Genomic DNA, 15,562 nt, shown 5'->3' with positions numbered 1-15,562 from the left:
CCTTTCACCTCTCTCCCCTTTCACCTCTCTCCCTTTCACCTCTCTCCCCTTTCACCTCTCTCCCCTTTCACTTCTCTCCCTTTCACCTCTCTCCCCTTTCACCTCTCTCTCTCCCATTTCACCTCTCTCTCCCCTTTCACCTCTCTCTCCCTTTCACCTCTCTCCCTTTCACCCCTCTCTCTCCCATTTCACCTCTCTCTCCCCTTTCACCTCTCTCCCCTTTCACCTCTCTCTCTCCCTTTCACCTCTCTCTCTCCCCTTTCACCTCTCTCTCTCCCCTTTCACCTCTCTCTCCCTTTCACCTCTCTCCCTTTCACCTCTCTCTCCCCTTTCACCTCTCTCCCTTTCACCTCTCTCTCCCCTTTCACCTCTCTCCCCTTTCACCCCTCTCTCTCCCATTTCACCTCTCTCTCCCCTTTCACCTCTCTCCCCTTTCACCCCTCTCTCTCCCTTTTCACCTCTCTCCCATTCACCTCTCTCCCCTTTCACTTCTCTCCCTTTCACCTCTCTCCCCTCACCTCTCTCCCTCTCTCCCCTTTCACCTCTCTCCCCATTTCACCTCTCTCTCTCACCTCCTCCCTTTCACCTTTCACCTCTCTCTCACCTCTCTCCCCTTTCACTTCTCTCCCTTTCACCTCTCTCCCATTTCACCTCTCTCTCCCCTTCACCTCTCTCCCCTTTCACCTCTGTCTCTCCCTTTCACCTCTCTCTCTCCCCTTTCACCTCTCTCTCTCCCCTTTCACCTCTCTCCCCCTTTCACCTCTCTCCCTTTCACCTCTCTCCCCTTTCACCTCTCTCTCTCCCTTTCACCTCTCTCCCCTTTCATCTCTGTCTCTCCCTTTCACCTCTCTCCCCTTTCACCTCTCTCTCTCCCCTTTCACCTCTCTCCCTTTCACCTCTCTCCCCTTTCACCTCTCTCTCTCCCTTTCACCTCTCTCCCCCTTTCACCTCTCTCCCTTTCACCTCTCTCCCCTTTCACCTCTCTCCCCTTTCACCTCTCTCCCTTTCACCTCTCTCCCCTTTCACCTCTCTCCCCTTTCACTTCTCTCCCTTTCACCTCTCTCCCCTTTCACCTCTCTCTCTCCCCTTTCATCTCTCTCTCCCCTTTCACTCTCTCTCTCTCACCTCTCTCTCCCCTTTCACCTCTCTCTCTCCCTTTCACCTCTCTCTCTTTCATGTATCTCTTTTCATCTCTTTCTCTCCCTGTCTCTGTTTCACTCCTCTCTCGCACCTCTCTCTCTCCCTCCCTCTCTCTTCGCTCCCTCCTTCTCTCTTATTCCCTCTCTCCTCTCTCTTACTTCCTCTCTTCTCTTTCTCCTTCCCTCTCTCTCCTTCTCTTCCCCCCCCCCCCCCCCTCTCCCTCGCTCCCTCCCCCCGCCGGGCTCGGTCACAAGCGCGAATCCGCACATGCAGTGGAGGGGCCGCCTTTAAACCGCGGCGTGCTCTCTCGGACCAGCCCCGCGGCGCTGGGGATTCCCGGGGAACGCCCGCAGACGGTGCGCTGACCCGCGGCGCCAGCGCAGACCGACCGAGGAGACGGCGAGAGGGGGGACGGAGAGGTGAAGCCAGGGAAGGGGGCCGTGGTAAAGAGAGAGAGAGAGAGAGAGAGAGAGAGGGAGGGGAGAGGGTAAGAGAAGGGGTGAGAAGAGAACAGAGAAGGATCCGACGGGAGACGGGGAGCAGGACAGAGAGAGGGAGACAGCGGCGGCGGGGAAGAGTGCGAGGGACTGACTGCCAGCTCTCAGCCCTTCACTTCCCACTGGATGAGTTTTTTTTTCCGCTGGGTGCTTCCAACAGACGTTGACTAGTTGGGTGTCCCTACTGGGCCGAGTCCCTTGGGTGCTCTTTGTTCGGTTCGTCTCCTTGCATGCCTCTTGTCGGTTGGGTCCTGGTACTTCGAGTCCCTTGCCTGCCGGCTCCTTGTGGATAAGATATCGGAGCAGAATCAGGCCATTCGGCCGGTCGATCCCTGCTTGCTGCTTGAATCTCTCCCACCCCCCCCCCCCGCCCCCGAGAGCTCCTTCAGGGAGAGTCCCCGTAGGGTGGGTGCTGCCTTGGGTTCCTCTTGGTCTCCCCTCCCTGCGCCCCGTGTCTAACCCCGCCGGACCCTCCCGGAGCCCCGTGTCTAACCCCGCCGGACCCTCCCGGAGCCCCGTGTCTAACCCCGCCGGACCCTCCCCGAGCCCCGTGTCTAACCCCGCCGGACCCTCCCTGAGCCCCGTGTCTAACCCCGCCGGACCCTCCCGGAGCCCCGTGTCTAACTCCGCCGGACCCTCCCCGAGCCCGGTGTCTAACCCCGCCGGACCCTCCCCGATCCCCGTGTCTAACCCCGCCGGACCCTCTCCGTGCCCCGGTGCCTAACCCCGCCGGACCCTCCCCGAGCCCCGGTGCCTAACCCCGCCGGACCCTCCCCGAGCCCCGGTGCCTAACCCCGCCGGACCCTCCCCGAGCCCCGGTGCCTAACCCTGCCGGACCCTCCACGAGCCCCGTGTCTAACCCTCCCCGAGCCCCGTGTCTAACCCCGCCGGACCCTCCCCGAGCCCCGGTGCCTAACCCCGCCGGACCCTCCCCGAGCCCCGGTGCCTAACCCCGCCGGACCCTCCCCGAGCCCCGGTGCCTAACCCCGCCGGGGGCCGATGTGGCTGGTGCTGCTGCCGCTGCTGGCGCTGGGCTGGGCCCAGGGGGCGGGCGCTCTCTCCACCTGCCAGGTGCTGAACCCGGAGATGTACCGGAGCCGGCGCCTGGAGGCCATCCGCGGCCAGATCCTCAGCAAGCTGCAGCTGTCCGAGGCGCCCGACCTCGACGACCTGCCGGACGACGTGCCGCTGGAGGTGGCGCTCCTGTACAACAGCACCCGCGACCAGCTGAGGGAGGACGCCCGGCGCCGGGCCGTGCTGTGCCAGGCCACGTCCAGCGTGCAGTACTACGCGCAGCAGATGTACCGGATGGACATGGTGCCCGCCAGCTTCCAAGAGAGTAAGGGGCCGGGCCACACGCGTGGGAGAAGCCGGGAGAGTCGGGGGTGGGGGGTGGGAGAGTTCTGGTGTGGGGCTGGGGGACGTCCGTGGCGTTAAACGGGGCCGATTCCCTCTCCGCAGACGCTGCCCGACCCGCTGGGTGTTGCCCGCCGTGTTAGTTTTAAAGCGGGGGCTGTGGAATTGGTGATCAGCGACTCTTTCCCCCCACCCCTCGCCACCGTTCCTCCGACACCCCCCTCCTCCCTTCCTGCCGCCCGGCTCTCCCCCCTCGCCGCCCCTCCTGTGATACCCTCTCCAACCACCCCCTCCACTGCCTGCCGCCCGGCTCTCCCTCCCCACTGTCGCTCTCGCTGTAGGATGAGTGAGACTTCTTTCGTCGTCACCGTTGGGAGGGACGGGGATGCAGGGGCCCGGAGTTGTGGCCCTCCTCCCAGGGGGTTCACACGGCAGACACCCCCACCCCCGCCAACTCTTCTGTGTTGGAGATAGTCAGGACCCAAGGGGAGAGACCTCGGTTGCGTTGCACAGGGCTGGGCAAATCAACTGATTTCATAATTCTTTCCTCCCCTCCATCCTGCTCTCTCTCCCCCCATCGCTCCCCTGTCTCCCCTCTCGCCATATCTCTCCCACCTCCTCTCTCCCCCTCATCCCTCTCCCTACCTCCCCTCTCGCCATATCTCTCCCACCTCCTCCCTCCCCTATCTCCCCTCTTGTCATATCTCTCCCACCTCCTCCCTCCCCTATCTCCCCTCTCGCCATATCTCTCCCACCTCCTCCCTCCCCATCTCCCCTCTTGTCATATCTATCCCACCTCCTCTCTGCTCTCATCCTTTCTTTCTCTCTGCCTCCTCCCTCCACTCCCTCTTCCCTCTCGCTCCCTCACTCGCTCTCCATCCCCCTCTCTGCCCTCATTGCCCCTTCACACTCCTCCCTCCCCTTCCTTCTCTCCCTATCTGCCTCCCTCTTCTCTTTCCCCATCCCTCTTCCCATCTATCTCTTCCCTCACCCCCCTCCCTCTCTCCCAATCCCTCTCCCCGTCTCCCTGTGTCTCTTCCCTTATTCCTCCTATCTCTCCTTCACCTCATCCATCTCGCTGGCCCCTCCTGTTTCCCCTCCCTCCCCATTTCTTCCACCCCTCTCTTCTGCTTCTCTTTCTTTCCCTCATCCCCCCCTCTCTCTTGCTCTTCTATCTTCCATCTCCTCTCTTACCTCCTTCTCCTCCTCTCACCCAACTCCTTCCCCCCTCCCTCTACCTCTGCCTCTCTCTCTGTCCCCTCCTCCCCCTCTCTCTACCTATCGACCTCTCTCTTTCTGCCTCTCTCTCTCTGCCTCCCTCTTTCTCTGCCCCCTCTCTCTCTCTACGCCCTCCCCTCCCTCGCCCTGTCTCCCGTTCCCCCCCTCCCACACTCACCCCCGACCCAGACATGATCTCCACCAGCCTTTACAACCCGTACTTCCGCCTGGTGAACTTTGACCTGGCGATCCTGGAGCGGAACGTCTCCCAGCTGGCGAAGGCGCAATTCCGCCTCTTCCGGATCCGACACCAGAAGGCCAAGGTGGCGGAGCAGAGGATTGAGGTGTACCAGGTAACCAGGGGTTCGTCCGCCTAACCGGGGGCGGAGAGGGTTCACTCGCGATTGGGTTGACCCAGGGGTCAATGCAGGTAACCAGAAAAATGAATCCAGGTTTCAGGGGGGTTAATTGAGGACACCAAGGGGGTGAATCCAGGTAACTGGAGGCCATTTTGGAACTGTGCACACACACACACACACACAACTGGTTGGAGCACTGTGTCCTGTTGTGGTCACCACTGGTCCGAGGCCCGGAGAGGGCCTGAGCGTGACTGGGGAGGTTCGGCCGGAGGTGTGGGGGGTGGGGGAGAGAGTGGACGGGCTGGGGCTGGGACGGAGGAGCTTTGGAGCGGATGGCTGGGGCGGTTGGGTGTGAACCTCGCTTTCTGAGGGACTGGGGGCAGGTGGTGACCTCTCCCAAGTTGTGCACCTCAAGTTGGCATGGACAGGACGGGCCGAATGTCCTGGGGCCCCCGGGAATGAGTTGGGTGGTGGGAGGTGTCGGTGGAGTAATCGGTGGGATGGGAGAGCCCTGCTGTGGCGGAGTGGAGGGGAGAGGAGGGCGGTGATCCCATGGGAAGGGTGGGGGGGGGAGAGAGACGTGATCCATCACCGCCTCACGGCCTTCCCGTCGCCTGCTGCAGGTACTGAAGGGCCGCGACCCCGCCTCGCCGGCCCACAGGTACGTCGAGAGCCGGGTGGTGCGGCCGAGGGCGGCCGGCGAGTGGCTGTCCTTCGATGTCACCGAGACCGTCAGTGAGTGGCTGCTGCACCGAGGTAGGTGGCTGGCACCCAAGGGTGGGGTGGGTTTGTCACTGCTGGGTGCACTGTAGTGGGGGTGGGGGGGGTCGTAGGGAACAGGGAGGAGATGGGGAAGGGGGGGGTGTTGGCGGGATAACGCAGACTGTGAAAGGAAGACTCCGCCCCTGTGTCTGAGGCCCCGCCCTGGCCACAGGAAGGCTCCGCCCACAAGCCTGGTTGCCCCGCCCACGCAGAGGTAAGCCACGCCTCCAAGGCGCGAGCTTCCGCCCCCGGCGATGTCACAGCCCCGCCTCCTTGCTGTGGAATCTCTGCCCATTTGACCGGGAGACTCCGCCCCATTCCCGATCACCCCGCCCTTGTGCTTAGAGGCTCCGCCCCCTATTGTAGGAGTCTTCACCGCCCCCCCCCAACCAAGAGGGTGAAGACCAGGGTGGGACCGCCGATCCATCAGGAGGCTGTGCCGCCCCCCACCCCGGGGGTTTCTGTCACCCAGCCCCAGAGGGGTCGGGTGCTGTTCGGTCAGGGGCCCTGATCTCCCCCCACCCCCCGCCCTGCCGCCAGTGACGGCCGGCCTGTAACGAGCTGCTTCTGCTTCCCAGACAGGAACCAGGGTCTGAAGATCAGCGTCCACTGTCCCTGCTGCACCTTCATCACCTCCTCCAACAACATCGTCCCCAACAGGACCGAGGAGCTGGAGGCTCGCTTCGCCGGTAGGTTCACCGACCGCTCCCCCCCACCCAAACCCTGACCTCTGACCCCTAACTCCTCTCTCCGACCCCGCCCCTGCCCTTCGACCCCTCTCCAACCCCTGTCCCCTCCCTCTGACCCCCCCGACCCCTTCAAAACTTTGCCCTCTCTCCTACCTTCACCCCCCTTCCTCCAGCCTCCTCTCCTCCCTGACCCTGCTCCTGCTCCTGCTTCCTCCCTGATTCCTTCCCCCTCCCTCTACTTCCTCCCTGACCTCCACTCCTCCCCAGCCACTCGGCCATCCCCTGACTTCCTCCCCTCCCTGACCTTCGCCCCCTCCCCCCAACCCCTCGCAGAGCCCCACACCTCACCACCGCCTGCCCCCTCCCTGACAGTCAGCCCCTCTCCCAACCTCTCTCCCAACTCCCTCCCTGACCCTTGCCCTACGACCTCTGAGCCCCTCCTAACACTCATGAAAACCCTCCTCCTTCCCCCTACCGTCCTGCCCGTGCTCCTGCCCATTCCCTCCCCTCCTCAACACCCCCACCTTGCCTCCAACTTCCTCCTCATTCTGAATCTCCCCTCCCTTCACCTCCTCCCCCCTCTCCAAATCCCCGTGTCCGACTGTCACACCCACTCTCTCTTCTCAGTCCCCAACCCGACCGGAGTCCCCCCCCCCACAACCAATGGCATGTTGGGGAGCCCCACCCCTCATACCACGCAGGAGGATCCCAGAGTTTCTCTATTCGTCCCCCCCCCCCCGCCACCGAGGAATTGGGGAAGATTTCCCAGTTAGGGGATTGGGTACGAGGCAACATAGTCTGGATGGGCCGAACGACCCCATTTCCCCGTCCCGCAGTCCTCCATGTTGGAGGTGGTGGGTGGCAAAGCTGCACTCCCTCAGCGCTGCCCCCATCCCACCCCCCGGGAGCCCTCCCAGGCGGACGAGCGGCCAACTCTCTGATCTCTCCCCACACGGCAGGAATCGATGACGACCTGTACCGGGAGTACTCGAACGAGAGGCTGGAGGAGCTCGCCGCCCTCAGGACCCCTCACCTGCTCTTCACCCTCCTGCAGCCGCCCCGGTCCAGCCCCAGCTCCAACCAGCTGCGCCGGAAGCGGGCGACCGACGGACACTCCTGCTCCAAGTGAGGGGGCGCGGGGCACGGGCGGGGCGGGGCGGGGGAGAGGTGGAGGGAGGTTGCGGAAGACGGCGAGGGGTTGAAGGGAGGAGGGGGGGCAAAGATGGCAATGGAGGGAGAGAGCGAGGGCCGGGTACGAGCAGTGGAGGGAGGGGTGCGGACCGAGTGGGGAGATGGGTAGTCAAGTCGGGTCCCGCCTTCCGTGATCTTCCTTTGAGAGGGTTCAAAGAACATCCACAGAAGTGACTCCAGGATGGAACGGCTTGTCACAGGAGGAGCGTTTGATGGCTCTGGGCCTGCACTCACTGGAATTCAGAAGAATGAAGGGGGATCTCGTTGAAACCTATCAAAAGTTGAAAGGCCGTGATAGAGTGGATGTGGAGAGGATGTCTCCTGAGGTGGGGGGAGTCTAGGACCAGAGGACGCAGCCTCAGAATAGAAGAACGTCCTTCTAGTCATAGTCATAGTCATACTTTATTGATCCCAGGGAAAATTGGTTTTCGTTACAGTTGCACCATAAATAATAAATAGTAATAGAACCTTAAATAGTTAAATAGTAATATGTAAATTATGCCAGGAAATAAGTCCGGGACCAGCCTATTGGCTCAGGGTGTCTGACCCTCCAAGGGAGGAGTTGTAAAGTTTGATGGCCACAGGCAGGAATTACTTCCTATGACGCTCTGTGCTGCATCTCGGTGGAATGAGTCTCTGGCTGAATGTACTCCTGTGCCCACCCAGTACATTATGTAGTGGATGGGAGACATTGTCCAAGATGGCATGCAACTTGGACAGCATCCTCTTTTCAGACACCACCGTCAGAGAGTCCAGTTCCATCCCCACAACATCACTGGCCTTATGAATGAGTTTGTTGATTCTGTTGGTGTCTGCTACCCTCAGCCTGCTGCCCCAGCACACAACAGCAAACATGATCGCACTGGCCACCACAGACTCGTAGAACATCCTCAGCATCGTCCAGCAGATGTTAAAGGACCTCAGTCTCCTCAGGAAATAGAGACGGCTCTGACCCTTCTTGTAGACAGCCTCAATGTTCTTTGACCAGTCCAGTTTATTGTCAATTCGTATCCCCAGGTATTTGTAATCCTCCACCATGTCCACACTGACCCCCTGGATGGAAACAGGGGTCATCGGTACCTTAGTTCTCCTCAGGTCCTCACCAGCTCCTTAGTCTTTTTCACATTAAGCTGCAGATAATTCTGCTCACACCATGTGACAAAGTTTCCTACCGTAGCCCTGTACTCAGCCTAATATCCCTTGCTGATGCATCCAACTATGGCAGAGTCATCCGAAAACTTCTGAAGATGACAAGACTCTGTGCAGTAGTTGAAGTCCGAGGTGTAAATGGTGAAGAGAAAGGGAGACAAGACAGTCCCCTGTGGAGCCCCAGTGCTGCTGATCACTCTGTCGGACACACAGAACGGAGATGGGGAGGAATTTCTTTAGCCAGAGAGTGGTGAATGTGTGGAGTTTGTTACAACTGGCAGACCTGTGGAGGCCAAGTCTTTATGTATATTTAAGGCAGCGATTGGTAGATTCTTGACTGGTCGGGGGCATGGAGGGATACGGGGAGATGGCAGGAGACTGGGGGCTGAGAGAGGGAAAATGACGAAATGGCAGAGCAGACTCGATGGGCCAAATGGCCTGATTCTGCTCCTGTATCTTATGGCCTGTAGTTCCACGAGGCCAGCGAGGGGCAGGTAGGATGAACATCTCACCAGCAGCAGCATCACAGGTGCGGACAACACAGCAGACATAGATTATCCGAGCAACATACATAAAACGCTGGAGGAACTCAGCGGGTCAGGCAGCATCTATGGAGGGGAATGAACCGTCGACGTTTCCAGCCAAGGCCCTTCGTCAGGGCTCAGTTATACTAGATGGTGACAAGAGAGAGAGACAGAGTAAAACAAGGCCTTAGTGCAAGAATTAAATAATGTACCATGCAGTGTAAGAGCTGGTTGTTGCGATGGTAACGATTAGGGTTGTGTAAGTCTGTTCAACAACCGAGTGGTTGAAGGGAAGTCACTGTTCCTGAACCTGGTGGTGGGGGACTTCAGGCTTCTGTATCTCCTGCCCACTGGGAGATGTGAGGAGATGACCTGGCCCGGATGGTGGGGGTCTTTGATAGATCGGGAAGTCGATGTTCCTGAACCTGCTGGTGTGGGACGTCAGGTCTCTGTACCTCCTGGGCAATGGGAGATGTGAGAAGGTGGCCCGGCCCGGATGGTGGGGGTCGTTGATGGTGGATTTTTCCTCCTTGAGACGGCACACCCCCCCCCCCGTAGGCCGGCGGTGGGGAGGGATGCGCCCGTGATGAATTGGGCAGAGTCCACGAGCTTCTTGCTTTCCTGAGCAATTACGGTAAATTGCTGCACCGGACACTCCCACCGGCGCGCCTGTAAACGTTTGCTCGAGTGTCTGGATCCCCCTTCACCTTCCAAGAAAGTCGAGGCACGGGCACGCCCTCTCTGCCTCTCTCCCAGCAGGGAGATCTAGGACAGGGCAAGCCTGAAGCGACACACACAAGATGCTGGAGGAACTCAGCAGGCCAGACGGCATCTGTGAAAAAGAGTAAACAGTCGACGCTTCGGGCCGAGACCCTTCATCGGTTCCGGGCCTGAAACATCGACTGTTTACTCTTTTCCACAGATGTGGTCTGGCCTGCTGAGTTCCTCCAGCATTTTTTGTGTGTGTGCGTGTGTGTGTGTGTGTGTGTGTGTGTGTGTGTGTGTTTTGCTAGAATTTCCAGCACCTCCAGATTCTCTCTTGTTGGCGATAAGCCCGACTGAAAGCAAGAATCAATGGGGAGCATCAAGGAAAGAGCAATCATAACGCGACCGTCCACTGCACGGGGCTCCCAGCCTGCGGTCCACAGACCCCTCAGTTAAAGGTAGGGGTCCGTGGCACGAAAATGGTTGGGGAGCCCTCCTCCACAGCCTCTGTTATGAGGTCGGAGGGGAAGGTAGAATGAGGGAAGGAAGGCAGAGGGAGGGTGGGCAGAGAGGGGTCAGTGGAGGGGAAGAAGGAGGCGTGGGTGGGGTTCAAACCCTCTTCCCCCCCACCCACCCCACCACCGTGGGGCCCTGGGAGGCACCATTCGGACGGGAGAGACCGGGCACTAACAGCCGTGGCGGTCTCTTGGCCTCAGGACCGTGGAGGAGGAGTGCTGCCTGCACCAGCTCTACGTGGACTTCCGCCGCGACCTGGACTGGAAGTGGATCCGCGAGCCTAGGGGCTACAAGGCCAACTTCTGCGGCGGGCCCTGCCCGTACTTCTGGAGTACGGACATCCTATATGGCAAGGTAAGACCGGAGACTCGGCACAGGGAACCGCGACACTCAGTGAGGGGTGGGGGAGTGAGGTCCAGAGGAGTGGGATCCCGCTGGATAGTTTAGAACAGGGGATGCAACCTTTTTTATGCCGTGGACCAGTTCAGCTAGGGGTCCAGGTTGGGAACCTCCGGTTTAGAACATAGAACAGGACACACACTCTCCCGGGGTCAGACACAGAGTGAAGCTCCCTCCACACCGTCCCATCACACACACCCGGGGTCGGACACAGAGTGTAGCTCCCTCCACACCGTCCCATCACACACACCCGGGGTCGGACACAGAGTGAAGCTCCCTCCACACCGTCCCATCACACACTCCCGGGGTCGGACACAGAGTGAAGCTCCCTCCACATCGTCCCATCACACACTCCCGGGGTCGGACACAGAGTGAAGCTCCCTCCACACCGTCCCATCACACACTCCCGGGGTCGGACACAGAGTGAAGCTCCCTCCACACCGTCCCATCACACACTCCCGGGGTCGGACACAGAGTGAAGCTCCCTCCACACCGTCCCATCACACACTCCCGGGGTCGGACACAGAGTGAAACTCCCTCCACACCGTCCCATCACACACACCCGGGGTCGGACACAGAGTGAAGCTCCCTCCACACCGTCCCATCACACACTCCCGGGGTCGGACACAGAGTGAAGCTCCCTCCACACCGTCCCATCACACACTCCCGGGGTCGGACACAGAGTGAAGCTCCCTCCACACCGTCCCATCACACACACCCGGGGTCGGACACAGAGTGAAGCTCCCTCCACACCGTCCCATCACACACTCCCGGGGTCGGACACAGAGTGAAGCTCCCTCCACACCGTCCCATTACACACTCCCGGGGTCGGACACAGAGTGTAGCTCCCTCCACACCGTCCCATCACACACTCCCGGGGTCGGACACAGAGTGAAACTCCCTCCACACCGTCCCATCACACACACCCGGGGTCGGACACAGAGTGAAGCTCCCTCCACACCGTCCCATCACACACTCCCGGGGTCGGACACAGAGTGAAGCTCCCTCCACACCGTCCCATTACACACTCCCGGGGTCGGACACAGAGTGTAGCTCCCTCCACACCGTCCCATCACACACTCCCGGGGTCGGACACAGAGTGAAGCTCCCTCCACACCGTCCCATCACACACTCCCGGGGTCGGACACAGAGTGAAGCTCCCTCCACACCGTCCCATCACACACTCCTGGGATCGGACACAGAGTGAGGTGTCACACGCAGTACGTGGAACAGTGTAGTAGGGAGAACAGGCCCTTCGGCTCACAACATCTGTGCTGAGCTCAGTCTGTCTTCCCTGCACAAAATCCCAGTCCCTGAGTTTCCTGCATATCCACATCCACCGGCCTCCCAGCCTCGCCATTCATTGTTCATCGATCCCGTTTACAGTTACTATTCTATAGATTTGCTGAGTATGCCCACAAGAAAATGAACCTCAGGGTTGTATATGGCGACATGTGTACTCTGATAATGAAATTTACTTTGTACCTTGAACCTTTTCTTGAACACCTCAGCTATATCTGCCTCCAGCACCCCGCTGGCAGCCTGTTCCAGTCCCTGTGCAAAACTAAGCTTACCCGCCCTGGCCCCCTCATACTTGACGTTTCCGCATCGGGAGAACGATTCTGACTGGCCACTCTAGCAATGCCTCTCATAATCTTAGGAACTTCTCTCGGTTCTCCCCCATGCTCCGTCGTTCCAGACGGCTCAGCCCAAGCCTCTGCAACCTCTCCCCGTGGCTCATGCCCTCTCACCCAGGTCAGCCTCCTGGGGAGCCTCTTCTCCGGAAGCCTCTGCACCCTCCCCGTATCGGGGCCGACCAGAACTGTGCACCGTACTCCGCGTGCGACCCGGCGACGTTACGACGCCGACGTGAAATGTGTGCTTTCCTGAGTCGGCCACGCGTCGGCCCCCCCTCGCCTTCCTGCCCTGGCCAGCCCGCACAGGTTGGGCCGAAGTTCAGAGGTCGAAGTACTTCCATATATGTACATACAACCCCGAGATTCTTTTTCTTGCGGGCATACTCAATAAATCTGTAGAGTAAGAGCCGTTACAGAGTCAATGAAAGACCACCCAACTAGGGTATTCTACCAGAGAGCAGAAGACAACAAGCTGTGTAAATACGAAAAGACAGAATAATAATAATAAATCAGGGGGAGGGAATATCGACTCAGACCATGAGAGGCCTACGTTGGGCATTTTCGTGCCTTACAAAGCGCAGATTGGAAGTCTGTGTGGGGCACCACTCCTCGCACAGATTAGAGCAATGGGTGATTAAGTGCCTTGCTCAAGGGCACAAACATGCTGCCACAGCTGAGGCTTGAACCAGCCACCTTCAGATCACTAGATGAACACCTTAACCACTTGGCCACGCGCCCAACACTATAAATAAATAATAAATTAGCCTTAAGTATCAAGAACATGAGATGAAAAGTCCTTGAAAGTGAGTCAATAGGTTGTGGGAACAGTTCAGTGGATGGGGTGAGTGAAGTTAGGCTGAGGGCTAGTGATTATTCTTGCAACTGGAGGTGCGAGTCCTGAGGCTCTTGTACAGAGCAGAACAGCAAGATCCCACGGTCTGTGGCAGCCCCCTGAGGGGTGGGAGGAGGGAGGCTGCGGTCTTCGGCACCCCCTGGGGGCCAATCCGGGAGCCAGAGGCATCCGGGGGTCATTTCAGGCTGGGAGGGCTGTCTGGGAATCGGGGGAGAGCTCGCACCAGGAGGAGGAGTGTGAGGGGATGGGGACTGTTTTCCTGAGATGCTACTCCTAAACAGAAAAAAGACCCACCCCTGCCTCCACCACCACCACCCCCCCCACAGACTCACAGCATGGTGATGGTGAAAACAACAAACCTCCCCCACTGCCCCTGTGAAGTGTCCAGTTACCCATTAAGGGCCTCTGTCGGACCTGCTCTCCCCTCTCCTCCTGACTATAAGCTCCAGCCCCCAAATGACCTCTGCAGGAAATTCCTCATTCACGTGGTGTAGAAAGAGGCCATGCAGGGCATTGTGCCTGTACAAGCTCGGAGTGCCATGCGTCATTCCCATTCCCATTTCAATATTCTCCTTGGATCTCTACCCAATCATCTTCCTTCTCTGTCCCCCTCCTCCACTGAGAACGGCCTCTCCCTCATTCGCTCTCTTTCCTGAGCCCCTCCCCTCCCTACACCCTTCAGGACCATAACTCCATCATGCTCCCTCCAATCCCCGCCCCGAGGAGAACAGGCCCAGCGTCCATGGAACCGAAGCCCCTCCCAACCAGAAACATTTCGGCGACCCTCCTCCCGCCCCCCCCATTCCTTCCCCAAAGCGCACTTCCCGGAACAGTGCTCTGTCTGTGGCCGAGGGTCGCCATGGCGCGCTGTGATCTGTGCCTCCATTTCCGAAGTGCGGGACCCCTGTGAGCTTGGTAACCCCTTCTCAACCTGCCCTGTCTAATGCCCCCCTCCTCCAGCACCCCCCTCGTCGCATTGTGCCCTCTGGGTTGTATCACCTCCTCCCAAAGTCCTAACGAAGTGAGATACCTCACGCTCCCCAGCACTAACCTGCATCTGCCACCCACCTGCCCATCTCCAGCTCTATTCATCCGTGCAGTCCTAGTTGCCCCGTACAGGAGGATGTGGAGGCTTTGGAGGGGTGGGGGCAAAACAAGTTCACACTGTGGGCTAGAGCCACAGGGAGAGGATATACGAACTAGGGCTGGTTTCTCCGGAGTAGCGGAGGCTGAGCGATCACCGGATAGAAGCTTTTAACATTATGAAAAGCGCAGGGAAGTCAGGCAGAATAGTTTCTTCTTCCTGGGGGAGAAATGTCAAGGACTGGAGGGCATGCATTTAAAGTGAGGAGGGGAAAAGATTAAAGGGACATTTGGATGTGGACATTAATCTGAGCAGTGGAAAACACACACACATTTGGAGGAACTCAGCAGGCCAGGCAGCATCTGTGGAGGGGAATAAACAGTTGCCGAGACCCTTCATCAGGACTGGAAAGGAAGGGGGCAGAAGTCAGAATAAGGAGGGTCGGGGGGATGGAGCAAGAAGCTGGGAAGTGATAGGTGGAAGAGTACAAGGGCTGAAGAACAGGGAATCTGATAGGAGGGTTGGGGGGAAGGGGAGAAGGAGGGGTATTGGAGGGAGGGGAACCAGAACGAGGGGGAAAGTGGAGGGTGGTAGGGGGAAGGAGAGATAGGATTAAAGGGGAGGTAGAGGGCTGAGCAGGGACTCAATGGGCCAAAGGGCCTGCGTATGACCACTGGCTCTGACGTTGTCCGGCCTCGCCCACAGATTCTGAACCTCTACAGCTTCCGGAACCCCGAAGCCTCCGCCGCTCCCTGCTGCGTGGCCAGCGACCTGGACTCCCTCGCTGTCATGTACTACGTGGGCCGGAACCCCAAGGTCGCCAAGCTGTCCGACATGGCGGTGCAGTCGTGCAAGTGCAGATAGGACGGGATGGGGTCGGCGGGGGACCCTGCCTGACTTGCCTCCCCCACCCTCCATTGGTTACCCCATACGTCCATCACGCTGCGCCCACCAACGGGAAGCCTCACACGACCTCAGACGGGCAACTGGCCGATCAAGACCACCCGTCCCCTATCCCCGACCCTCCCTCTCCACTTGTTTCCTGAACTTAATGCTGGTGGAGATCGTTCGGCCCATCGCCTGTGTGCCTTCAAAATGAAACGTTGCTTATTGCCTTTTTATAACCTCTTCCCAGGGTTGTTTGTTTTTTTTTTGGGATACTTTGGGGCTGGGGTTTTCAGAGCAAGCCCAGGAATGGGATTGGAGGGGTAGTGTCAGGTCAGGGAGGGTGACCCTACCCACCGACAAAACCCTCCCTGGCGATCAGTCTCCTTGGGATGGGGTCAAGCTAACCTTCAACAAGCAGTGGCTGTCCCGTCGAGGTGGGACGGGGGGAGTGGTGGTAGTGGGTGGGGGTTGGGGGAAGAGAGTCATCCCAGGCAAAATTCGGAGACCCTGACACTCATAGTAAATCGGGAGCGAGCGTCCCATCCAGGAGTGTTGTCAGCTACAAGTCCTGGTCGGCGTTTGGAGCCTGTGGACT

General features: G+C 59.2%; 1 protein-coding gene across 1 annotated transcript; it reads left to right on the top strand.

Annotated features, from left to right (window-relative positions):
• Positions 1 to 2,610: 2,610 nt before the first annotated feature.
• LOC134339522 (transforming growth factor beta-2 proprotein-like) lies at positions 2,611 to 15,373 on the top strand. Its single transcript, XM_063036117.1, has 7 exons — positions 2,611 to 2,976; positions 4,401 to 4,564; positions 5,194 to 5,326; positions 5,911 to 6,021; positions 6,981 to 7,146; positions 10,307 to 10,460; positions 14,785 to 15,373. Exons 1-7 carry the CDS (start codon positions 2,637 to 2,639, stop codon positions 14,941 to 14,943), a joined length of 1,227 nt encoding a protein of 408 aa, XP_062892187.1. The 5' UTR covers positions 2,611 to 2,636; the 3' UTR covers positions 14,944 to 15,373.
• Positions 15,374 to 15,562: the final 189 nt, after the last annotated feature.

This window comes from Mobula hypostoma, chromosome 30 (genome assembly GCF_963921235.1).
Source record: "Mobula hypostoma chromosome 30, sMobHyp1.1, whole genome shotgun sequence".
Lineage (NCBI taxonomy): Eukaryota > Metazoa > Chordata > Chondrichthyes > Myliobatiformes > Myliobatidae > Mobula > Mobula hypostoma.
Note: the sequence above shows the minus strand (reverse complement) of the source record. Positions and strands in the feature narration are given on the sequence as shown.

What these genes read in the sequence shown, in the direction of transcription:
- LOC134339522 (XM_063036117.1), top strand. Translation starts at nt 2,637, where the DNA reads ATGTGGCTGGTGCTGCTGCCGCTGCTGGCGCTGGGCTGGGCCCAGGGG. An exon ending in GCCCGCCAGCTTCCAAGAGA is followed by an intron (nt 2,977 to 4,400) that starts GTAAGGGGCCGG and finishes CCCCCGACCCAG; the next exon opens with ACATGATCTCCACCAGCCTT. An exon ending in AGAGGATTGAGGTGTACCAG is followed by an intron (nt 4,565 to 5,193) that starts GTAACCAGGGGT and finishes CGCCTGCTGCAG; the next exon opens with GTACTGAAGGGCCGCGACCC.